The 26,360-nt window shown below is 52.1% G+C and overlaps 1 protein-coding gene across 2 annotated transcripts in view; it reads right to left on the bottom strand.

Annotated features, from left to right (window-relative positions):
- The window catches only part of RAMP1 (receptor activity modifying protein 1), a 51,557-nt gene that overhangs the window by 10,563 nt on the left and 14,634 nt on the right, over positions 1 to 26,360 (bottom strand). For both annotated transcript variants that reach the window (XM_036859062.1, XM_036859063.1), the window contains exon 2: positions 24,424 to 24,562. In XM_036859062.1, the coding sequence (XP_036714957.1) occupies positions 24,424 to 24,562 (139 nt within the window). The remainder of the gene's footprint in view (positions 1 to 24,423; positions 24,563 to 26,360) is intronic.

The raw sequence follows: 26,360 nt of genomic DNA, 5'->3' as shown, positions 1-26,360 counted from the left end.
GAACCACAAAATAAATCTCTCCAAAGGGCAAATAATTTACATGCATTAATAATTATTAAAAAATAATATGTATTGATATTTTAAAAAACATAAAAATGAAAAAGTAAATTCAACAGTTGATTCTTTAGAAAAATAGCTACAATGAAATAGTCACATCTCTGGATAGTCTAAGCCAGAAAAAAAGCAGAGAAAACACCACCGCACAAAACCTCAGATAAAAGATTAGAAAAAGTATGAGATTAACATGCAAAACATGTATGTTAAAAATTGGAAAATCCTTGATGAATTGGGATGCTTTTTGGGGAAACAATAGATTATCAAATCTTGATTTAAAAAGTAGAAAATCTGAGAAGAAAAAACAGAAAAAGTTGTTAAAGAATTACTTTCACAAGAGGTGCTAGGCCCAGGTAGTTCTTTCAAATTCTTCAGATCACACCTAGGGGCAGGACAGGAATAAAGACCCAGATGTAGAGAATGGACTTGAGGACACAGGGAGGGGGAAGTGTAAGCTGGGACGAAGTGAGAGAGTGGCAAGGACGCATACACACTACCAAATGTTAAATAGCTGGCTAGTGGGAAGCAGCCGCATAGCACAGGGAGATCAGCTCGGTGCTTTGTGACCACCTAGAGGGGTGGGATAGGGAGGATGGGAGGGAGACGCAAGAGGGAGGAGATATGGGGACATATGTATATGTATAGCTGATTCACTTTGTTATAAAGCAGAAACTAACACACCATTGTAAAGCAATTATACTCCAATGAAGATGTTAAAAAAAAAATTGTTAAGATCACAGAAAAAGATGTCAAGCTTCCCAGTTCTTTGAAAAAGTTAACAAAACCCTGATCCCAAACCTCTTAATATGGCCTGCCCATGTGCCTCAGAACACTCAGGAACAAGCAACAGATGTTCACTTTCACTTATAAATAGACATAGAAGTCCTATTTAAACTGCTAGCAATTTTAAGCTTGCCATATACAATAGAATAAAGTAGGTTTATTTCAGGAATGCTTTAATGCCATTACAATAAAATCACACTTCGACTTGTCAAAGGAAAATAACATATAATCATTTCAATACATGTTGAGAAGGCATTTGATAAAACTGAACATTCGTTTCTGATTTTAAAAAACCCCAACCTTGTAAAGCACAAAGAAGTTCTTCTTAATGTGATAAAAAAAAAATCTCTCTCAAGCCAATAGCAAACACCACATTTGCTACTGAGGCATTTTCATCACAGTCAGGAATCCACTTATTTAATTTTTAGGTGGCCAGGTCTGTCTTCTCCCTTGTGGTTTCCACCTTTGGTATCAGGGCTCCCACCCAAGGCTTCATAAATAGTCACCGCAGAGCCCTTCCAAAGCGGGGAGGGGCTGCCCGCGCATCGGGCTACTTCCTCTGGGGACAGAAAGCCACAGAGTGGCCTGGCCTATGTCAGGCTCGGAGCGAGCCTGCCCCGCCAGCTCATCTCTGCAAAGGGCCTCTGACCACAGACAGGAGGGCCGAGTGGGCTTCAGGGTGGGTAACCAAGCCCACGTGGGGTACTTTTCCCACAACCCATGGTGGGCACATGGGAGCTGCCCGGAGGCAGTGCAGGACAGGGCATCTTTTGTTTTTCTTGACGCTGCGGGGAGCATATAAGGAAGTCCTGTTAATCGTTTGATTCAAAACATTTCACTTCCAACCCCGGTGTCGTCTGGGAACGCGTGCTGGGCCAGCAGGACCCAAGCCAGCAGTGCACCTGGAGCTCACCCGCACCTCCGGGACTTGCAGTGGGGGTCTGTACCATGAAGCCCTTCCTAAACCAGGCAGATCAGAGAGGTCCCATCAAGCTGGGAGGACCAACGAGACCAAGTGACAGGAGTCGTCATGCATTTCTGCCGGCCCAGGGCTGACCTACAGGACACCTCGCCAGGAACGTTTTGAAATCAGTGTGACCACAGTGTGCAAACTCACACTTGCAGAGGAATGTTTCCAAGGTTCTGACTATGTCGTAGAACAGGGACTCCTGGCATCTGGGCCACCCCGTTTTCCCTGGGAGCACTGGGAATTGCCAGCGCCACCCCTGTCCAGGAACGACAGCATTGGTGACCCCACGCAAGGAGGTGTCCACTAAGACTCTCGGATCAGTAAATAAACAAAACAACACTACAGGCTTCATACAAAGCCTGCTGAATGGCGGAGGTAAATCCCATCTCCCATCTTCGTGACTAGCTCCCTGGCTAAACTGTACCACCCCGACTGCGGGCACTTGCTGAGCGAGGTGGACGGACGCCATCCTCTCGGAAAACGAATGATACGAATAAAGCAGAGAAAAGAGAACCTTGGAGGGGGATTTCCAAGACAAGAAGAGGAAGACAAATGGAAATGGGCTGGTTTTTTCTCCGCTGGGTAGGAGACAACAATCCCTCCGGAAACACTCCCAGCCCATCTGGAGGTACCATCAGCTGAACAATGGTGGAAGCAAGGTGGTCGGGGAAGATGGTGGGACCCCACCGTTGGACAAGCTCTCTTTGGCCCCATCCTCGCCATGTCCCCTCCCACCCCGGGCCTTTGGCTTCATCCCTTCTCTCTTTCGCTCTTTCAGTCTCTCTTCTCCTGGCCTGGAGCCAGCCTGGCTGGCCCACCCCTGAAATGTTCCATCAAGGAAAATGCGTCAGTGGAGTTCGGGACATGCTGCACAGAGGGGGTTCCCCCTCACACAGTACAGACAGGCCCCGAGGGGCTTCGGGAACCCAGGGCTCCCAAAGGCACTTCACCCCAGTCCTCGTTTCCCTTAGAACCGATTCCTTCTCCACCTGCCCCCCCAGGACCCCCCCACACTGCAGACACGGAGGAGTCCGAGCCTGTCTCCTCTCACATGGTCCTGTTTCCGGCTGCTTCTCAGGGCCCGCGTAGGAATGACCTGCTCCCTGACCCTCAGGCCGAACGGATTTCACACGCCTCCTCTTCCGGAGGGGTGTGGTTCTCCCAGCCCTGCTTCTACAGCCGGGAGGCGGGAGAGTCCTCTCTGCCTGCTGCCCCCAGTCCTCCCACCCCCCGCCTGCAGACATCCCCTTTCTCCAACCTCCAACCCAGTACTCTGGGGATACGCCTCCTGAATGCCACCTCTGCGCCCCGCGGCTCCCCCACCCCGTATCTCGCCCATCCCTCTGCACGTGCTGCAGCTGCCCATTTGCTGCCCGTCCTCCCCGGACTGTGACCTCAGGGAGGGCAGAGCTCAGTTCCCTGCTGTACTCCGGGCCCCGGGACAGGCGCACCGTAAGGCTCAGTGCACGATGGTCAACGGATGCTGTGTCTGCAGCTCCAGGAGCCGCTCGGAGCCCTTGCTCCCCGAGCCTGGGCTGGGAGGGAGGGGGTGTTGGGGGTCACCATCCCTTCCAGCCTGGGCTGCCCTGGGGCCCCAATGTGGGCGGAGGAGCCCTGGGGGCATCTGGGGTTCCTGCCTGGATAGCGGGTCTGCCGTGGGGAGTCCAAGGCCCCCAGAACACACACCTCTCAGAAGCACAGGCTGCAGCCCCTACATTCAGAGCAGTCAGCGTTCCCACGGCAGCCACACAACCCACCCTCGGACGCCGCCGTAAGCTGGAGGCGCATTTTGGGGAAGCAGCGGGGGAATGCCCTGAGCAGATTCTTCAGCTGGGCATCCAGACCGGTAGGTCGGGGCCACCTGGAAGCAGTGAGGGCAGTCACATGGGGCTGGGCTGTGGGAGGGGCCATGTGGGGCCCTGTGGGGAGTGGGAAGGGTGCCCCCTCCTCCAGGCAGGGCGCGTGGCTTGGGCAGAGGAGCACAGGCTGGATTTCAGCTTCTACCTTGGCTCGCTGCCCTGTGAAGCTGCTGTGTGTCCTTGGGCAAGAGACTCAGGGTCTCTGAGCTGTGGTATCGCCATCTGGGCAGACAGCCCAGGGCTGAGATGGAGGCCAGGGAACCCATGCATGTGGGAGTGGTCCCCGCTCCCCGACCCCCGTAGGGAGAAGCGCCCAACCAAGGCAACTGCTATCAACTGAGGACGCCAGTGTTTTCCTATGTTTCTGGAAGATTTCAGCAGAGTTTGGTGGATAACCCAGAGCTTTGCCACCGCACGGGGCAGCTCATGACCCAGCCCTGGTGTCCTGAGCTTGGCCCTGGTCAGGCCACGGCACCTGCTCCCTCTCCAGGGTCTTCAGACAGAGCACCAGCTCCTTGCTGGCCCCCAGGCTTCCTCAGCCGGGCCCAGCCCGCGAGACTCACCCACGGGGGAGGAGCAGGAAGGCCTAGAGGGCGCGAAGGGGCTGCCGGGCACCGGGCTGGGAGATCGGGTTCTAGGGACCCAAGGCTGCAGACACCGAGCGAGGCAGGTACCCGGACGGGGCGGGTGGAGCTCACCCTTCCGTGTCTCCAGACGCCCCACTGCAGTTGTGGGGCTGGTCGGACATCCACAAGGGGTTCTGGGCTCCTGCTGGGAGCACGTGCACGCTGGGCCCTGGGACAGGCCAGGCCCAGTTCTCACCCCCCTGGGCGATGGACACCCCGTAAATAAGAAGGAGCTGTGGGCATGCAGAACGGGGACCCACTCAGGCTGGGGTACGCAGCCCACATACCCCCCGCAGCCGGCTGTGACCCCTGATGGCAACACGCCGCACCCCCGTGACAGTGAAAGGCCTGGCCCTCTGCTGTCCAGAGGACAGGACATACTACGGCTATTTACGTGGCGACTCCTCACAACTGCTCCCCTCCTTACAGACCAGGGAGCTGGGGAGGTGACCGAGTGACTGGCCCCAGGTGGCAGCGAGGTGGTGGCCCAGGGGTCTGACTCGGCTCTGCTTGGCTCCTCCACGCAGGCCGCTGTCCCCTGCTCCCCACTGAAGCCCTCTTGAGGAGGGGGCGTCCTGGCCACCCCGCCCCCTCCCGAGGCCTGGCCTCCTTGGCCTCCTCCATTGCGCCTGTTCTGTGGGCCCCGCTCCGGGCAGGAAGGAATCTGGGCGCCTCTGCTCAGGCTGGCAGGAAGCGAGAGGTTTCTAAATCCATCCCTGGCTTCGCATGCAGCTCGCTCTGGCACCAGGCACAGCCTGGGAGCTGCCAAGCCAGGCTCTCCACCGGCGGCGGGGCACAATGCCTCCTCGGAGAACAGGCCGCCGCAGGAACCAGACTCCAGGCTCATGGAGACGAAGCCACAGTTTTGAAATTCAGTGGGTGTCCTCCGAGGCCTGGCAGGTGGGGCGAGACTGAGCCCGCAGTGATCCTGCCCTGGGCTCTGAGTGATCCTGCCTGGGCTCTGCATAGCCTGGGGGCTATGCCCACTGTGGGCCCGGCCACACGTGACCCCCTCTGACCCGCTGCAACCCTGGGATCTCCTGAGACCCCTAGGCAGACACCCGGGTCTAGCAAGGTGAAGTCACCGGCCGGCCGCACCCGGGCCTGCCAGGGCCTCAGGGCTCCCGCCCTCACCAGGACAGGGGTGAACACACGTGTCCGGGTGCCATCATTAGGCAGGACAGCCGGGCGCTATATTTGGATACTAACCCCCGGGGACATTATCCTTGTGAAGCAACGCTGGCGGCTGGAGGGTAGGGCTTTCTCCTCCATCCCCCCTCGGCCCTGCCACCAGGGCTGTGCGGAGAAGTGCTCTCTGCCCGCCCTGCCCAAGAGGCGCTTTGTCTCCCTGAGGCACTGGATTCTCCTGGGACCCCCGAGAGCTTCCCAAAGCCTTGAAGGACCTACCCACATATCCCACTAGCTTGCTGCCTCTGTCCAGGTGGCCCCCTTCCCTCTGTGCCCCTCCTGCCGCACCCCCATTGTTCGGAGCTCAGGGCAACACTGAGTGTCGGGGAAGGGCCGTGGAACATTCTACACCACGGAACATCGACCAGTGGTGGAGTTTGAGTACTGAGCCTCGGTGCTTCCACCTTTAAAACGGATACAGTGGTCCCGGGCTCACAGCAAGGGGGAGTGAGTCCCCCCTCCCCCGCCCAGTAGGAGGCAGTCATGAGGCCAAGAAGCCCCCACTGAGGTGCCCACCACGCCCCGCACACGGGTAGCTGGCCATCCCTGACCCACAGCTGCGGAGGAGCCTCTGCCTCTGAAGGAAAGCCCCCCGAGGGCCAGCACCATTTGTCTCCCAGCCCGGCCCCGAGTGGGCACGGAGGCGGGAAGGAAGGGAGCGTGGTCTCTCCTAACTCGATGCAGCCACTGAGACCTGCCAGCAGGTGGGACATTCACGTGGAACTCCGCGTGGGCCTGGCATGGGACACGCTGTCAGGAAACGTGAAACGGCCCGCCTGTCTGGTCAGGTGTGCAGACGCCAGGCTGGCGGGAGGGGAACACAAAGAAATGCCCTACCCTGGGCTGCTTCCAGGAAAGCACGGAAGCATCAGTGGTCACGCTGGCACGGCACGGCAGCCTGAATCCCCCAGGGTCCCATGAAGATGACCTCCGGGCAGGGTGGCACTATCCCAGGCCAGGTCACTGTGCCACCAGGACAGGGGACAGTGGCTGTGGCTTCTCTGTACCCGGACAGCTTCTTGTCCTATCCTCGCCCTGGGCAGAAGGCCATGCCGGCTGGCAAGGTGACCTCTCACCAGGTCCCTGCAGGGCGGCCTTGACACCCAGTGGGGGGTTGGAGCTGGGGGCCATCCCTTCCTACTGCTGGGGTTCACCCCGAGGGAGCGTGAGGGGCTCCCCAGCAGCCAGGGGGCTGGGAGGAGGTGTGTCCAGGTCCCGAAGCCTAAACCCACAGGGCTGTGGCTCCAGGAAAGGGAGCCTGCCCCCCGAGTCCCCAGCCCCTGCTCAGTCCTCAGCCAACAGCTGCAGAGCCGAATTAAATATCTGGTTCTGAACCCCTTCACGGCACCAAGGTGCTCTCACCTGACTTTTTAAAGGAGAAGAACCATAACCAAGTAGGGTAGGAGCAGGCCACCCCTGGCCCCTGGCCTGGCGACACTCTGTCCCACCTCCCTGGGAACACGTGCCCGTGCATGAGGGCAAGCCACTGTCACCCCCAGCAAGGGCAAAGCTCCCAGTCGTCCTCAGGGGCTTCTTCGTGACCCCAGATCGCCCTGGGACACAAGCTTGGACCATGAGCAGCCCCAGAGCACCAGGAGGATGAAGACACATGGAAATAAGTGTCACAGGGACCCTGTAGACCCCCCTGGCTTCTGGGAGGAGGTCTCAAAACTCCCCCACCTGCTCTGGGACCAACTAGAGAGGGGGTGTCAGGCACTGGTGCTGCCCATCGACTCACGGCCCCAGTGGTCCTGGATGCCAGGGTATGAGGACATGTGTCTTGAGAGCTGCCCCCAGGCAGCCCTGACACAGTCACGGGGGCTCCAGGCACACGTCCTGCATGCCTGCCCTATGCCTTTGCCATCTCTTCCTGGTCCCATAGTTCTAGCAACCCATGAGCAATCACACCTGAAAAAAGGAGTTCATATTTAAAAGACAAACCAAAATCTCTTCTGCCTTCTCTGATAACATAATGAAAACCCAGAGACAATGGGACAACAGCTACGTGAACTTCAGAAAACAAGGCTGTTCATCGTAGGTTTATTATCCTGTCAAGCTGTCACTCGAGTACAAAGCCAGCGAAAAGCTCCTTGGAAATTTCTGAGGTCTGAGAATGTACTAATTACATGGCTTATTTCTAGGGTCTACTTCAAATAGTTGCCAGAATTGAAAAGAGGCATATGAAAGGGAATGATGATGTTAAAATAATAAGCCATGTTTGAGTTAACAGTCTATTTGCACAGATAAGGAACCAAGAGCCCTGCCAGATCAACAGTTATTGCTGATAAAAGTCAGAACAACAAAGAGTACAAAAAAAACTGAAATTGAGGGCAGAGAGAAAGAAGTAGGTTTTAGAACATTAGCTGAAATCAATGAGGAGAGGCAGAGAGGAAGAGATAGGTAGATAGACAGATAGATGGACTGAAGGATGGATAGATAGACAGGTAGGTAGGTAGACAGAGGTAGATAGATAGATAGATAGGATAGATAGGTAAATGGATACAGATAAGTAGATAGAGGGATAGATGGATAGAGGGATAGATGGATAGAGGGGTAGATAGATAAGTAGATAGATGGATAGATAGGTAGATAGATAGATAGGTAGATAGATGATAGATAGATAGATAGATAGATAGATAGATAGATAGATATAGATAGATAGATAGATAGAATAGGTAGGTAGGTAGGTAGATGGATACAGATAAGTAGATAGAAGGATAGATGGATAGATGGATAGAGGGATAGATGGATAGGGGGGTAGATAGATAAGTAGATAGAGGGATAGATAGGTAGATAGGTAGATAGATAGATAGACAGATAGATAGACAGAATAGGTAGGTACGTAGGTAGATGGATACAGCTAAGTAGATAGAGGGATAGATGGATAGAGGGGTAGATAGGTAAGTAGATAGATGGATAGATAGACAGATATGGAGGAAGCCAAAACCCCAGAGACTCCTGCTCTTTCGTCAAGTAGAAGCCAAAGTATGTTGTTTGATAATGTAAGAAAATCAATACAGGAATAAGAACATCTGTGTTTCACATTTCATGGCTGGTTGAGTGAAAAATAGCTTGCCAATATTTCCACCTCATTTAAAAGGTAAAAGAAAATACATCATGTTTCAACAATAGGGAGAAGAGGAAAGAAATCAGCAACAAAAAATGGAGTGCCTGAAAATAGAACAAAAAGGACAAATATGATGTAATTTTCTTTGCTTCAAGCCTTGTCGCTCTCCAGATGGAAAAAATAAAAGCCAGCAATAAGCTGTCTGCAAGCGAGATAATAAAAACAGAATTAGACTGGAAGCCTGAGAAGAGCTACTGGTAAACTTCAAGCAGTTGGAATACTAGGGTTTTGATGTTAATATGAAGCCAAAGATCATTAAAGCAAAAACTATTAAGTATGATGAGGAGACAGATAATGATATTTCATGGTTGATAACGGGCGCATAATAACATGGAATCTCAATGTTATAAAAACAAAGTGAAATATAGACATAAGACCTGTTAGAAAAATAAAATAGAAACAATAACAATATGATTAGAATGGAAGAATCGAATACTCCATCATCAAGCACATAAAAAATTCAGAAACACACAAAGGGCTGGATAACACAACGACACAGAATTAATGATTGTTTTGGTGGGAATTAAACAGAATGAACAGAACATGCTTCATTTTTGAGTATTCATGGTATGTTCACAGAAGGTCATCATATACCAGATCTCAAAGAAAATCTCAATAAAAATACAAGAGCAGAAATGATTTGAGCTATGTTCTCTCACTACATCAAGAAGAGATTAAGAACCAAATAGAAATAAAACATATGAGAATTAAAATACACTTGCTTAGAAATAGAGACACAGATGCAGAGAACAAACGTATGGACACCAAGGGGGGAAAGTGGTGGTGGGGTGGTGGTGGGATGAATTGGGAGATTGGGATTGACATGTATACACTAATATGTGTAAAATAGATGACTAATAAGAACCTGCTGTATAAAAAATAAATAAAATAAAATTCAAAAAAAAAGAAAGAAAATACACTTGCCTAAAGAAAAAGCTGTAAACAAAACAAAAAGACAACCCTCAAAATGGGAGAAAATATTTCCAAACGAAGGGACCAACAAAGGTTTAATCTCCAAAGTATACAAACAGCTCATTCAGCTCAATATCAAAAAAAACCAAACAACCCAATCAAAAAATGGGCAGAAGATCTAAACAGACATTTCTCCAAAGAAGACACACAGATGGCCAAAAAAGCACATGAAAAGATGCTCAACATCACTAATTATTAGAGAAATGCAAATCAAAACTGCAATGAGGTATCACATCACACAGGTCAGAATGGCCATCATCAAAAAATCTACAAACAATAAATGCTGGAGAGGGTGTGGAGAAAAGGGAACCCTCCTACACTGTTGGCAGGAATGTAAATTGATACAACCATTATGAAGAACAGTATGGAGGTTCCTTAAAAAACTAAATATAGAATTACCATGTAGTCCAGTAATCCCACTCCTGGGCTTATATCTGGAAAAACTATAATTCGAAAAGATACATGCACCCCAGTGTTCATTGCAGCACTTTATACAATAGCCAAGACATGGAAGCAACCTAAATGTCCATTGACAGAAGAGTGGATAAAGAAGATGTGGTATATATATGCAATGCAACATTACTCAGCCATAGAAAACAATGAAATGATGCCATTTGCAGCAACATGGATGGACATAGAGATTGTCACACTGAGTGAAGTAAGTCAGACAGACAAATATCATATGCTATTGCTTATATGTGGAATCTAAAAAAATGACACAAATGAACTTATTTACAAAACAGAAATACAGTCACAGATGTAGAAAACAAACTTATGGTTACCAGGAGGGAAAGAGGGGGGAGGGATAAATTGGGAGATTGGGATTGACACTTACATACTACTATATATAAAATGGATAATTAATAAGGACCTACTGTACAGCACAGGGAACTCTACTCAGTACTCTGTAATGACCTATATGGGAAAAGAATCTAAAAAGGAGTGGATATATGTATATGTATAACTGATTCACTTTGCTGTACACCTGAAACTAACACAACATTGTAAATCAGCTATAATCCAATAAAAATTTTTTATAAAAAGAAAAAAAAGGAAAAAGCTGTCTGAAGAAGAATGTTAAGAAGATAATGCCTGTCTATTAAGAAAAAAGGATGGAAAAACGGACATATCAAAATCTACAGAAAGTGATGAAGGAGGTCCTTAGGAAGAAACATCACAGGTTTAAATGCTCTTATTATGTTAAAAAAAGTGAGAAAAAATGATGAACTAAGCATCTAAATGATATCTTAGGAAAGAAGTATATATTTTTTAAAAGAGGCGAGAATGAATGCTGAGTTAATGCCAAAAATTTAAAAAAGACATTGTTACGTAAAACCTAGCCTATTCTCTAAAGACTATAAAAATGGGCACAATTAATGAGAAAGTGGGTCTCCTGATTTCCCTTTGATGAGTGAGGTGGCATCTACCCAAAGGAAAAACGGGGGAGAGAAACATGAAGATAAAACAAAACTTGGATATAGAGGATAGTAAACATTTAAGGGGATACTAAGCATCATTGTGTTTTAGTGAGAAATCTGGAGGATATGGCCCAAATAAATATAGCTGAAATACAAAGAGGAAATAAGAAACAGCCAAAATTAATCCATAGTGGAGGAAGAAACTGGAGAAAGGAACTCCCCAAACCACCCAGAGCTGATGGCTTCGATGATGAATTCATCCAACCTTCCGAGGAACAAATAGTTCTCGGGGCACATCAATTATTTCCTACCCTTGACCCCAGTCGTCAGCTAAACACATATATTCCATTAGGCAAATAGGAGTCTAATCCTAAAACCCGATTAAGGAAACTCGAACAGAGGGAAATCAGGAACTGTCAATCAAGAAAATGCTATTATGGGACTTCCCTGGAGGTCCAGTGGTTAGGACCCCACGCTTCCATTGCAGGGGGCGCCGGTTCCATCCCTGGTAGGGGAACTGAGATCCCGTGTGCCGCGCGGCGCAGCCACAAAAATAAAGAAAAAGAAAATGCTATTATACTGTTTTCACTGGGGAGAAAACAGAGGCCCACAGAGAGTTTAAGCAGTGACAGAATCAGCAGGATTCATGCCCAGGTGGGTCCTATCAGAGCTCCACACTTTTTTTCCCCCACGCTTGCTTTTTGTACTAATTGCTAAAAGACAGCACCCAAAGGTAACAAGTGGTCAATCCAACTAGGCCAGCTGCCAATCCTCAGGACGTTTGGGGGCCTGCGGGGCTCCCCATGGGAAGGACTCTTGCAAACAGGTGATGCTTCCTGAGTTGACTGATTGATACTGGCTGTCTCAATTAGGATCTCAATAGGACTTTTTATGGAATTTGGCAAAATGGTTCTCCAGTTCTTTCAGAAAAATAGGTGGAAAATATATCAAAGAGAGCACAACACAATGTGAAATATAACAAAAATGAACACACTAGTTTCGGAGGAGCTCTTCTAAATTGTAGAAAATATCATAAAGCCATGATAATTTAAGTGGTGGAATATGGCCCCAAAACATAGGTAAAAATTAACTGAAATAGACTCTAGTGTGTACAATAAGGTATTAAATGTGTTAAACTAAGAAGAACCGAACCATTGAGGTAGGAAAAACTATTTAACAAATTATGTTAGGATAATCGAGATAGGAAGGATATAAATTTTAATTCATGCCTTAATGTAACTGTGTTAAGAAGATAAACATTATTTCAAAATACAGAACAACTAAATAGAAACAGAACATAATGTTGTGGCCACGTGACTCAACTGAATTTGTGGAACAGATAGGACCCTGCCAAAATCACAGAGCTCTGAGGAGAGAGTAGGGGCACACATGTTAACCGAATAACTAACTAAAACATAGAAAATAAACATCACCAGGATAAACACAAATGAAACAGGAAGAGAAGATATTTAGAACAAAATGACAGAGAGCTAATCTCTACCATAGTCAAGAGTTTGTAAAAGCAAATTAAAAATACCCCCAATGACTCAAGTATAAATAGCAAAGGCTAAGGTCAGATAATCTGCGTTTGAGAAAAAGCAAATTGCAAACAACTGAGGGAGAATAGCTCAATCCTCCTAAGAGCCAAAGATGGGCAAATTGAAACCAAAAAGGAAATTTCATTTAAACCTGCAAAGATAGTCTCTACAAACTCAATACTCAGGAACCTATGAGGAAATACATATTTTCCCATACGTTGCTGGTAATGTAAATTAGTGAAATTCTTTAAAAGGGCAACCGGGCCAAACCTATCAAGAACCACAGAATGTTCATGTCATGTGTTGTAGCAAGCCCACGTGCAAGAATTCTTGAAGAAATTAGTCAAAAAAGAAAGTAAGGCTCCGCGTACAAAAGTTCTTATAGCAGCATCATTTATAATATCAAAACCCTGGAAATGGCTCAACACAAGTAGGATTGGAAATATCAGGACATGTTAATTTGGCCTTCCTGCCATTGACCTAGGCTGCCTCCCCTGCCCTGGCAGTGAGGGTCAACTCACCTTCTCTGCTACCCCAAAGGAGCGTGTTTTTAACAAAGTGGGGTCTCCATTTCTAAGACATGGAGCTGCAGAAGAGGGCTCTCAGACCTAAGGCCTGTCCCGAGCGTGTCCTGCAGGGCACCCTGCGCGTACGTGTCCAGGGCTTAAGTCCTGTACGACGCCTGGGGAGAAAGGTGACCTCCAAAGATGCCTGGGGCGTGGGCTGCTGTGCTGTGCCTCGGCTCCTGGACCCCTCCCACAGAGGACGCGGAGTGTGCTTGGGAGAGGACCACCACCTGGATGACTGATGAGTGGATGGGTCCTGGGAGACCCTGTCACCGGGCTTGGGGTGGGGGCTCTGGTGCGCAGGGTGAGCGCTGGGGTAAAGACAGCATTACGAAGGGACACCTGCTAGGATCCCCCCACCCAGCCTCCCCTGCCCACCAGCACACACCCCGGCCTCATCTCCCATCATGAGCCCGCCCTGCCCCCTTCCGCGTGTGCGCAGCTCCCCGGACAGAGAAGTCACATCTGCCTGGACGGTTCTGGGTTTCCCAGGCTGTGGGGAAGGGCGTGCAGCAGTGTATCCTGTGGGAGGCGGGGATGAAGGTGCAGAGTGGGGAGGTCCCGTCACCGGATGAGTTCCGTCTGCCTGTCCTTCCGCTCAGGCCGGGATCTGCTGAGTGTCATCTGCTTCTGACCTTATATGTTCTGACACTGGCCTGATTTGATACCCCAGCTGTGGAGATTGTGAAACAGGGCGGTTAATGGTTTGACGGAAAAAGACGTCATGGCAGGCCGGGTGCCAGGGCCCAGCAGTCGGTTAGCCCTGCACCTGGGGACGTGCGTTCGTCCTCTCCCAGGGGAGCAGTGGAGAGGAAGGGAAGCTGAGGTCGACGCGGCGGCCCTGGGCGTGAACGGTGAGGGCCAGGGCCCTCCTCCCCAGCTTCGGGCTCCTCGGTTGTGGGCCTGCAGGCGCACCGTCTGGGAGCTTTCTGAGACCCTCCCGCCCCTCACCCTCACCTCCAGGAGCCCAGCTCGGGTGCACGAAGCCCCAGACGGCGCCTGCTTGCCTTCTCCAGCGTGCCTCGCCCCCGACATCGGTCCCGTCGCCCCAGCCCTGGATCTGTCCCCCAGGCCAGCTGCGGCTGAGCTCCCCGGCCCGGGCGGAGGGGCCTGGCAGGCCTCCTGAGAGCCCCCGGCCCGCCAGCAACAGGCCCGTGCTGGCGCTGCAGGGTCTCGGGGCGCACGGCGCACTCCTCCCCCGAGAGCTGGCATTCCCGAAGGCTCTGTCGTGATGCCATCTGGGTGCGGGCTTCAGGAAGCCGCCTTGGAGAGCGTGGGGCAAAGGGCGCCCCTTTCTTCTGCCCGCCCAGCAATCCTGAGCACGTGCTGCCTCCTTGTCACAGCTGGGGCCTGACGCACGCGGGGTGGCTGCGGGGAGCCCGGGGTCTCCTGCCCCACGGCCCACAGGCAGCAGCAAGTAGCGGCGTCACCTTCCCACTTCCACGCACCCGAAGAGCCAGCGGGAGGTGAAATGAAGAAGCAAAGAGTCCGGGAAGGGCTGGGGAGGCCCGCGGCCCCGTCCTCGGCCCGCCTTCTGGAAAGCCGTGCCTCCACCTCTTCCCCGAGGGCAGGAGCCCCAGCTGAGGCCGGGCCAGGGGACGGACGGAGGCCTGAGCAGAGCTGGCTTGGCTTCCCAGAGCGATTTGGGGGGTGCTCCTGGCACGGTCCCTCCCCAAAGGCCCCCAGAGGTCCAAGATCGGCCGCCAGCTGTCCTCACTCCTGGGCTTGAGGGGGCAGCTGTGCTGTGGGACACCTGGAGGGTGTCCATGCAGGTGGGTAGAGGGTGTGGGAGGGGCGTCTGTGCCAGGTCGTCCCGACGAGCATGTGGCCCGAGCACGGGCGAGTATCAGGGCAGATCCTTGACAGACAACCCACGAGGACCCCGGGCCCAGCTCCGAAAGCTCCCCGGCTGTGAGGGGGTGCGCAGGTGGGCCGGCCTCCAGGCCAGGCGTCCTGCAGGGCTCCGGTGAGAGGCTTGCCCAGCACCCTGGGCGTGGGCCCCCCTGAGCCCCGGGCGGGATGGGCCGAGCACAGTAGGAACCCCAGGAGGGTGACGGCCGCTGCCCCAGAGAGACCTCCGTGGTTAAGCAAGATGCCTGCTCTCAGTTCCCGTTGGGATCAAAACCAAAGCAGCTGTTCCAATGCTGCTGCTGAGCTGGGAAGAATTTCCTGACTTGACTCTTTTCACGGGACACACAAAGAAGGTCCTTTGTTCCAACAGCAGGCCGGGATCACGGCAGGCCCAGGAAAGACCCCGCGGTGGGTCAGCGCACCAGGCCTAAACCAACAGGCACCTGGAACCGGAGGGCTAGGCTTGGAGCCCACGGCTGCAGGAGCAGCTCCGCAAGCCCTCTGCACCCTGCTTCTGGGTCCTTCACTTAACTCACTGGGCAGCTCCTCCGCTCGCAGGCCAGAGACCCAGCCTCATAGCTGGGCCGCGGCTCAGGCCAGGCGGGAGGGCTCTCACGGCCCAGCACGGGGCCAGCGTGGCAGGGAGGGGTTCCCGGGAGCAGGCCACGGGGACCCGGGTCCCTTGGACCCCGAAGCCGCCGTGCGCCGAGGCGGACACGGTCAGGGTTTACAAACCTGGAGGCTTTGGGGCAGAGAGCCTGGGATGAAGGTGAAGTTGGGTTCTCTGATGACCAGCTCGGAAGGCGGTGCCCCGTGCCCCTGGGCCACCTCTGACCACCTTTGATACCTTCCCCGGCCCAGGTGACACCTTAGAGCCTGAAGCTGTGCTGGAAGTGGGGGAGCAGGGCTGTCCCCTGGTCTCCTAAGTCCACCCGGCATTTCTTGTCTGGGGGAGAAGATCGACATGCAGTCACTTTAAAACCAGCCCTTTTCTGGCTGAGTTCTGCACGTTCCAGATTCCTCTCCCTCCCCAAACAACACCAACAGGAAGGTCTCTGGGAATGAGAGTTTCTGATGACACATTTCCCCACATCCTCTATAGCTTCCCCAATTAGATTAGGTTCCCAGTTAATATGTTAAATCATGTTACATTTCCATTAGTGAACCAGGGCTGCACTTTAACGAGCTGACCTCTGGGCCACGGTGGACTTGGTCTGGCGCACAGGGGGAGCCTGCCCTGCTGGGCTCACTGGCCCTGCGGGGACCCGGAGCGGGGACGGCTCAGACACCTGCGGAATCTGAGGCCCCCCAAAGCATCCTCAAACACGGGAGGACTCAGGAGTAACCCCCGGGCCATTCTCACGACGGAGGAGGCAGGGGTCCCGGTCCAGGGCTGCTGGAGAGAGATGCCTGCATTGGCTCAAACACAGAATCTCGCTGCGTAGCTATGGTCCCAGGGTGAGCTCTAACTGTTACAAACCTTGAAATGCAAACACGGAGCAGGCCCACATGCCAGGGCAGGTCACTCAAGAATGTCCACTGTCCTCCTGTTAGAACAAGTCATCAGCCCTTTGTTTTCCCTCGAGAAATTCCTATCCGTGAGCAGCGGTGCACAGCGCTGCTGAGAGCTGGCCAGCAGGGGCAGGCCCCAACGTGCCCATGGGGGACTTTATCCCCAAGTGTTCTGGGGTGTGCGTCCTATGGAAGACTGTCTGGCTCGCGTGTGTCTGTGTTACTTAGTGCGAAGGTGATCTCCTCTGACCTGCAGCTGTTTTGAACTGGAGTCTTTTCTGATTTCGGGAGAGCCCAGAAGGTTCCCTCTGCCAGATCAGAGCCGCCCTGACCTCAGGCGGCAGGCACCAGGTGGCTCTGGCCCTAGGTGCGCCTGCTTTAGGGGCTTCCCACCCTCAGCTGCAGCCTGGCCCTGAACCCCAGACCCCAACAACTGCCCGGTGCTGCTTGCGGGGCTGTGGCCTTTGCCTCACCCACAGGCCTTAGCTGCACTTGGCTTGGACAGGGGTCCTTCCCAACACCCGTGCCCTTTGCCAGACGCCCACCTGGCTTGTAGTCCTCCAGCTCCAGGAGGACTCCCTGAGCCAGCCCGCTGTCTGGCTCTCTGCCTGCTGGTCCCCCACCTTGGGTCCCTGCTCTCCCGCTGGACACTGTGCTCTGGTCATGGTGATGGCCCTCCTGCTTACACCCTCACTATGCCTAGCCTTCTCTCTGGGTCCCTCTTCTTTTCTCCTTCCACCCAATCCTTTGGACAAGTTTGTCCACCCCCAAAACCCCCCAGACCTCCACTGTTCCAGGAGACCCTGGAAAGTCTGCCCTTGGCTCGAGCACCAGGCTTGGTATTGAAACTGAGCAGGACCCTGTGGGGCTCCGGGGCACGGAAGCCTTTCTGTGTCCCCTGTTTCTTGTTTGTAGGGAATAGACTCCAGCCCCCATGACCTTCTCTGAGTTCCAGAGGGCAGATTCGAACAGTTGCTAATCAGGGAAGGGAGGGGATGCAGAGACAAGGCAGGAGCAGCCAAGAAACAATAGGGCAGCCTTGGGGCAGGGGCCTGGTTCCTCCTCAAGGGATACACATAACAATATCTTTGAGCTCTTCCACAGAACTAAAACCCAACAAATGGAAGATGTTGGCATTCTTCATTCCAGAGAAGACCAACTGAGGCCAGATTAAAGGAACCAGAGAAGCTCATCAAGAGATTACCATGAGGGCTTCCCTGGTGGCGCAGTGGTTGAGAATCTGCCTGCCAATGCAGGGGACACGGGTTCGAGCCCTGGTCTGGGAGGATCCCACATGCCGCGGAGCGACTAGGCCCGTGAGCCACAACTACTGAGCCTGCGTGTCTGGAGCCTGTGCTCTGCAACAAGAGAGGCCGCGACAGTGAGAGGCCTGCGCACCGCGATGAAGAGTGGCCCCCGCTCGCCGCAACTAGAGAAAGCCCTCGCACAGAAACGAAGACCCAACACAGCCAAGAATAAACAACAAATAAATAATAATAAATAAAAAATTAAAAAAAAAAATCTTAACCATGTTTTAAAAAAAAAAAAAAAAAAAAAGAGATTACCATGAGACCAGAATAAAGGCACGCAGGCCCTGTGCACACCCTAATCTTACCAGCAACCCCACCCTTGAACTATTGCTATAAAACTCCTCACCAAATCCTCCCGGGTTGGGACACACAGTGTTTAAGGGCAGGAGCCTGCTGTGTCCCCCTCTGCCTGGCAAAGCAATAAAGCTATTCTCTTCTACTTCACCCAAAACTCTTGTCTCCGAGATTCTATTTGGCACCTGTGCACAGAGGCCAAGCTTTCGGCATCATTATCCAATGCAAGGGAACTTCACCAGGCCCACTGGATGCTGGCGGGGGCAGAGGTGGCCACTGAAGGCCAGCATCCACCTCCCGGGGGCCACACTTACACAAAGAGCATCCCCACACTGCCCCTGAGATTCAGGAAGCGGCCACCTCGTGCCCTTGGGGAGTGTCGAGAGCTGGGACTTTAACTCAAAGAGACCTTCCTTACCAGCTGCGACCCCGGGCAGCCACAGTGGGAACTACAACAGTTCTGCCTCTTCCTGAGTCGCTGCCTACTTAAATGAGATAGTGAACGTTCAGGGCTCAGCACGATGCCCGGCTCATAGTAAGTGCTCAGTAAATGTGAGCTATCATAAGAAACTCTTTTCTTGGACTGCGGGAAGTGACAACTAAGTAAGCATTCAGTAGGCAGTGAGCACCCACTGATGGTTCTGGAGGAGAAATTAATGTTGTAGATGCAATATTAATGAAATTAATGTTGTAGATGTATATGGGGAAGGCTTGAAAAGGGACCATTTCTAAAAGTATGAGCAAAATGCACAGGGAAACTTAGTAAAGGACAAAGTGGCATCTCAAATCACTGGGGGCAAAGATGGGTTCATTAATAAACAGGACAACTGGGCAGCTCATCTGGAAGAAGACAAAATTTGCTTCATAATTCACACCACAAACCACAATTAACTCCAGGTAGACCAGGGGTTTAGACGTTGCCACTGAAACCATATATGAGCTCGAGAAGAAAACATGGGTGGATTCCTCTTGAATCTCGGTATAGGGAAAGGCTTTCCAACTATGACTCAGATCCAGAGGTGATAAAAGATCAACTCTCATGTGACTACTTTAAAAAAATATTACGCGGCACCAAAAATGCTGAAAACAAGTCAAAAGACAACTAACAAACTAGGAGAAAATATCTAACATGTATCACACACAAAGGGCTACTCTCTGTTCTGACTTATAAAGAACTCTTTAAAAGGACCAGAAATGGTCTTGATAGAAGATGGGAAAAGACATGAACAAACAACTCACAAAAAAGATTTGAGGATGGCCCTTGAACGTAGGAAAGATGTTCAGATTCACTTGTAACTGGACACTGCAAATTAACACTCCACTGAGACACCAGTTCTCATTCATCCAACGGGGAATATTCAACATCTGATGACAGTCTGCTGGCGAGGCTTGGGGAAATGGGCCCTCCACTGCTGGCGGGGTGCAAACTGGTGCACCCTCAGGAGAGCAATGGGCAGTACTTAATAAAACCACGTGTGCTCTTACCGTTGACTCTGAAGATACAGCTCCAACAATATGAAAATGCATCTGCACAAGGTCATTCACTTCAACACTATCTGAAATTGGAAACTACTGAGAAAACCTAAATACCTCTTCATAGGAAAGCGAAGGAAACACTATGCATGGTGGAGTATTATCCAGCTGTAAAAATGAATGGGAACATTCTCTGTGCACTGATAAGGACTGATTTCCAGGATATACTGCTCAGTGAAAAAAGAAAACCCCAAGTGCAAAAAGAATATCTATAGTGTAGTATAAGAATATCTATAGTATTGTATGAGTATCTATAGTATAGTATACTATATTTATAGTATAGTATGAGAATATCTATAGTATATTATCGTACAGTATGGTATAAAGATATCTATAGTATAGTATAAGAATATCTATATTATGGTATAGTACAGCATAAGAGTATTGATAGCATAGTGTAGTAGAAGAATATCTATAGTAAAAGACTACCTACAGTATAGTACAGTGCAGTACAGTATAAGACAATCTATGGAATAGTATAGTATAGGAATATCTGTAGTACTGTATAGTATATTAGGTTGGCCAAAAGGTTCTTTTGGTTTTTTTCTGTAAGATGGCTCTAGTAGCACTTAGCTGTCTTTAACATCATTGGAAACAATTTTGTTAGATTGTATGTGACAGCTGTCATATCAGTGTGCATTTAAAAAAAGATGTCAAAATTGGTGAATTTTTGTGTAGCCATTTTAATATTGAAGATGGAAGAAAAAAGCAACATTTTCGGCTTATTATGCTTTATTATTTCAAGAAAGGTAAAAATGCAACTGAAACGCACAAAAAGATTTGTGCAGTTTATGGAGAAGGTGCTGTGACTGATCGAACGTGCCAAAAGTGGTTTGCGAAGTTTCATGCTGGTGATTTCTCGCCGGTCGATGCTTCACGGTCGGGTAGACCAACTGAAGCTGATAGCGATCAAATTGAAACATTAATTGAGAACAATCAACGTTATGCCACGCAGGAGTTAGCTGACATACTCGAAATATCCAAATCATGCGTTGAAAATCATTTGCACCAGCTTGGTTATGTTCATCGCTTTGATGTTTGGGTTCCACATAATTTAAGTGAAAAAAACCTTCTTGACCATATTTCCGCATGCGAGTCTCTGCTTAAATGTAATGAAAACGTTGTTTTTAAAACAAATTGAGACGGGCGATGAAAAGTGGATACTGTATAATAATATGGAACGGAAGAGATCGTGGGGCAAGCGAAATGAACCACCACCCACCACACCAAAGGCCGGTCTTCATCCAAGGAAGGTGATGCTGTGTATATGGTGGGATTGGAAGGGAGTCCTCTATTATGAGCTTCTTCTGGAAAACCAAACGATTAATTCCAACAAGTACTGCTCCCAATTAGACCAACTAGAAGCAGCACTCAACGAAAAGCATCCAGAGTTAGTCAACAGAAAATGCATAATCTTCCATCAGGATAAGGCAAGATCTCATGTTTATTTGATGACCAGGCAAAAACTGTTACAGTTTGGCTGGGAAGTTCTAATTCATCCGGCATATTTACCAGACATTGCACCTTCAGATTTCCATTTATTTAGGTCTTTACAAAATTCTCTTAATGGAAAAAATGTCAATTCCCTGGAAGACTGTAAAAGACACCTGGAACAGTTCTTTGCTCAAAAAGATAAAAAGTTTTGGGAAGATAGAATTATGAAGTTGCCTGAAAAATGGCAGAAGGTAGTGGAACAAAAGGGTGAATACGTTGTTCAATAAAGTTCTTGGTGAAAATGAAAAATGTGTCTTTTATTTTTACTTAAAAACCGAAGGCACTTTTTGGCCAACCCAATACTTCATGTAAGAAAGAAGAGGATATGGGCTTCCCTGGTGGCGCAGTGGTTGAGAGTCTGCCTGCCGGTGCAGGGAACACGGGTTCAAGCCCTGGTCTGGGAAGATCCCACATGCCGTGGAGCAACTGGGCCCATGAGCCACAATTACTGAGCCTGCACATCTGGAGCCTGTGCTCCACAACGGGAGAGGCCGTGATAGTGAGAGGCCCGCGGACCGCGATGAAGAGTGGCCCCCGCTTGCCACAACTGGAGAGAGCCCTCGCACAGAAGCGAAGACCCAACACAGCCATAAATAAATAAAAATTAAAAAATAAAATAAATTAAAAAAAAAAGAAAGAAGAGGATATAAGAAAAAATATACGTCCACCTGCCCATTTGTACAAAGGAATACAAGAAGGAAAAACCGGAAGCTAATGAGACTGGTACCCACAGGGAGTGGGTGGGAATGGGGTAAAAAGGATGGAGAAATGCAGTGTGGGGAAATGACACTTCTCAGAAGCTACCTTTGAGGACAGCTCTGACTCAGAGCCCCAGCGTGATGGGCAGCTCTCTGCATCAACCTGCCCAGGCTTTAGTTCCCGGTTACTCAACCAAACACCAACCTAGGTGTTGCTGGGGCAGTTCTGAGATGTGGTTCACCTCTACAACTAGTTGGCTTTAAGTAGAGAGATCCTCCCCGATCATGTGGGTGGGCTTCAGCCTCCAGTTGAAAGGCCTTAAGAGCAAGTTAAGAAATTCTGCCTCAAGGCTGCAGCCTTGGCTCCGCCCAAGAGTCTCCAGCCTCCGCCTGCTCTACAGATTTGAATTTGTCACACCCATGATTGCAAGCCAGTTCCTTGAAATAAATATCGTTATATATAGCCTTTCCCTACACCAAGGTTAAAGGGGGGTTCTCCCGTGTTATTTTTCTTCTTGTGTTTGGGTGGTCTCATTGGTCACATCTAAATCCCTGGTAGGAATACATGTGTATGTTTATCTTGGTTTCTGAGCATCATTCTTTAATCAAAGGAACCGGGGCTCCTTGGAAAAATGGCTGATTCCAGGGCTGGGGCAGAAAATGCACAAAATAAGCCTGGAGAATCTCATGGTGCCAGAAAGTAAGGAACTGTCCCCAAAAGGATGCAGGGTGAGGGGGGGATGTCAAAAGAACACAAAAGCCAATTTGAAGGTGCCGTAACTGCCAAAGCTGGGACAATTTAAGGACCCTTGTGATGGTGTTGGACCCACCCAGATGACCCACATAATCCCCCCATCTCAGGGTCACCTGGTCAGCAACCTCAGTTCCATGTGCAATTTACCTCCCCTTCACCATGTAATGTAACATATTCCCAGGTTCCAGGATTAGGATTAGGTTCCCAGGATGAGGATGTGGTCATCTCTAGGGGCTGTTATTCTGCTGACCACAGACCCCGGGGCTGGCTGGCCCCAGCTGATTTGCTGAGGTGCTCTTATGATGAGGACTTCTGCTTCTTCCTCCCACAATTATCTTGATTTTCTTTTTAAATAAAGAAATTTCCTAGCAACCTCACCTCCACCCCCGGCTTCTATTTTCAGCTGTATCACCACACTTGGCTCAGCTCCGATGATGGCAAACTCTGGGGCCCGGGTGATAATTACTCCTGTTTGCACTCTAAGCAGAGTTGGAAACCGTCTGTGGTGGCTTCGTTTCTAGCAACATGTCACCACTGCTTCGTTCAGAACGTCACTTGCCAATTGCGTTACCTCTTCTGCGAGGCCACCTGTTTGGAATCTGTCTACACAAATCACTTGCACAGAGCTGGTGTCGGGGTCGGGGGGCGGGGGAGCGGAGTGTTGTTCCCCAGGGACCCTCGTGTGTCTTCTCTGCATCATAATAATGTGCACTCTTTAATTTAAACACAAATCACTCAGCAGAGGCAGAAAGCCAATTAGCCTAAAGAACAGGCTCTGCTGATTTTTAACATCCTGCCCCCCCCCCCCGCCCCCCTTTGATTTCTAACTCATGATTGATTTCTCAGCTCAGAAGAGGAGACCCTGAAGTCTGGGAAGAGGCAGCGGAGAAGGAGGAGGGTGAGGAGACCCCACCTGGCCCGGCTCCCACTCAGCCTCTGCTCAGACCCTGGAGGGCCGCGCCGGCTCCGTGTTAATTGCCGGGGCAGGAAGCAAGCATCCCCGCCCCCAGCTCCTGCGTGTCCTGCGCTGTGCTGTAAACCGAGGTGCAGGTCTTTGTACGGAGGACGTCGGAGCCCGGGCTGGAAACCCGCAGACACGCTGCGGGCCCTGCTTGCCTGGCAGGGTCGGCCGCCCACCTGTGATCTCGGCATCTGGCGGGTATTTCTCTTTGCCTTTACTCGCCCACTGGAGCCCTCAGATGCCCCCGGGCCCTGAACGCTGAAGCAGAAACACAACCTGGGATAGCGACTGCAGACATGCCAAGTTCTGATCTTTGCTCCATTAGACGGAAGGGACCGGGCCTGGGCGGGGAGAGACGCCGACCCCGCTGAGGGGCCGAGAGGCCAGGGATGAGCCCTGTGGGGCAGGAAGAAGGACGTCTTGGCAGAAGGACTGAGTCAGGAAGGCGAAGGGGCTCAGCTCGAGCTGGGCCGCCCACGGTTCCAGGAAGCGCCGAGCCCCGAGCAGGCAGGAAGGACAGCCCCGGCCAGACCATGGGGATGGAGGGAAGCTGCGGGTACAGCCCTGCCCTCGGGGGCTCCTGTCACAGGGACTCGGCCCGGCCGCTAGAACTTGCTCCCGGCTACAGGCCTCCCAGACCGGACAAGGTCCAAACGGAACCCCCCGCCGCCTGCCAGGCTGGCGCCCGCCACCCACCGTGACCCCAGGTCGCCGCGCTCAGGCCTCCTCCACGCCACCGTCCACGCTCACGTGGCAGGGGCGCCCTTCTTCGCCCTCACCCTGGACCCGGCCCATGGCGCATCCACACCCTGGACTTCGGTGAAGCACCGCAACCGTGGCCTTGAGGGAAACCCTCTCACGGGGCCCGCGGCCCCGCCCCCCGACACGCCCCACACGCCGGAGACGCGGACTCACCCGATGGTCTTGCCCCAGTCGCACCACAGCGGCCTCCCGACGGCCTCCATGTCCACCTGGAACTGGGCGAGGCAGAGCTCGTGGAGGAGGGTGCTGAAGGTGGCGTCCTGGCAGGCGGTGGTCATGAAGAGGTGGCTCGCTGCAACGACAGCCCCCAGACGACGGTCACCCTCCGGCCTCGCCGGGCCCGCCTGCCCCCGCTGCGGGTCAGGGACTCTTCTGTCCACAGCCCACATCCCTCGGGGCTCCCAGCCCAGGGCCCGCCGGGGAGCCCCGTCTGACTCTGAGGCCACCAGGATGCCCTGGGGTCCCCGTGATCCCCAGAGGGGGCGTCTAGGCTCCAACTGGATCATTTCTTCATCAGTTGTTTCGGGGCCCAGCAAAGGCCCTGCCTGCTAACAGCGGGTCTGATGACGATGTCTCCCTGGGCGACAGAGACAGAATGGGGTCCGCACTGCCCCTTGTCCCGGGCACAGGGTCTGACTCTCACACCATTCCCGACATGGTTCCCAAGGCCTGCACTTCACAGACATGGAAACTGCGGCCGCGAGAACAGCTTGCTGGGACCGGACCCTGGTTCATCACCCGCGAGGCCACGAGGCCTCTGCCCGGGAGTGAGGAGGAGGAATCCGCCCGCCCCAGGGAGGGCCAGCGGCACAGGGTCCTGGAGACCGCCGCCCGCCCCTCTTCCTCCGGCTCGTGTGGGCTGGGCCGCAGCACCCAGCACCCAGCTCACATCCTCTGTGTGTGGATGTTCAGCAGTTAGAAACCACCCAGCAAACAAACGGTCACGTGAAATGTTTCCACCCTCCCGCCTTGATGAAGGTACAGTCAGAAATTACAAATGGTCGAGCAGTGCCCTGCCCAAAGCAAGATTCACTCATTTCCCCCAAGCCTGGCTCCCGTGCATGCCAGGCAGGTGAGGAAGCTTCTCCCCTGGGTCCTCCCCCCGCCAGGCCTCCTCCCTCTGCCCTCTTCAGGCTGAACGTCCACTGTCCACCTTCTTGCCCCTCTTAGGGGTGGGGTCGGGGTCCTTGCATTCCCTGCTTGGGCTCTGCCTGCAGGCACCCAACCGTCCCCCAGGCCCTGCTGCTTCCTCTGCCTGCAGGGTACCCACCCGCCCAGCCCCACCGGCAGGCCCTTCCAATCCCTGGGAGGAAGGGCTGCGCTGGGAATTCTTGGACTCGGGGACATGGGTGGACGGCGAGCTGCCACTTGAGGCGCTCAGGCCTGGTAGGGGTGTGCGCTCAGGTGGGGGCCCCTGACCCCTCGGACTCCTCCCCCTCGGCCTCTGTCTTCCCAGAGTGAAATGCAGAGGAGCTGGTACTCCAGTCCCTAGAATATTCGGGCGCTGCTCAAAGCTCTTTACAACTACCCTGGGGTGGGGTCCTATGGTGATCACAGACTTACAGGTGGGAACTGGGGATTCGGGGCTCAGAAACAGGCCCAAGGTCCGAGCATTGGAAGCCTTGTAGACTAGACTGAACTAGCCTTGCCTCCTTCGGGGCCTGCACTCAGCCAACTCCCAGGCCGCGAGGCTCGGGACCAGGCCGGAAGCAGGAAGTGGGGCAGAAGGCCTGACCTGTCCTCTGCTGCAGATCTCGGGGCGGGGGTAGGTGAGGAAGGTGGGGGGTGGTCAGAGAGGTGGTGACGGCAGGGGTGGGAAGAGCCATTCTAGTGTGCGACTCTGGGGGCTCAAGAGTTAGTGCATGGGGGGACGAAGTGGGGGGATGGGTAGGTAGGTGGATGGATGGATGGGTAAATGGGTGGGTGGGTGGATGGCTGAGCGGCTGGGCAGGTGGACACTAGGGTAGATGAAGGAGTTCACACACCACAGACGGGGCTCTGACCGGCCCACGGTGGGCAGAACGGAGAGCCAAACGGGAAGCTGAAGGCCCGGCCGGGGCGGAGGGGCGGACGGGCTCTCAGAGGAAGCC

Source organism: Balaenoptera musculus, chromosome 7, assembly GCF_009873245.2.
Source record: "Balaenoptera musculus isolate JJ_BM4_2016_0621 chromosome 7, mBalMus1.pri.v3, whole genome shotgun sequence".
Classification (NCBI taxonomy): domain Eukaryota; kingdom Metazoa; phylum Chordata; class Mammalia; order Artiodactyla; family Balaenopteridae; genus Balaenoptera; species Balaenoptera musculus.
The sequence above is the reverse complement of the archived record's forward strand: the minus strand, read 5'-3'. Positions and strand labels throughout refer to the sequence as shown.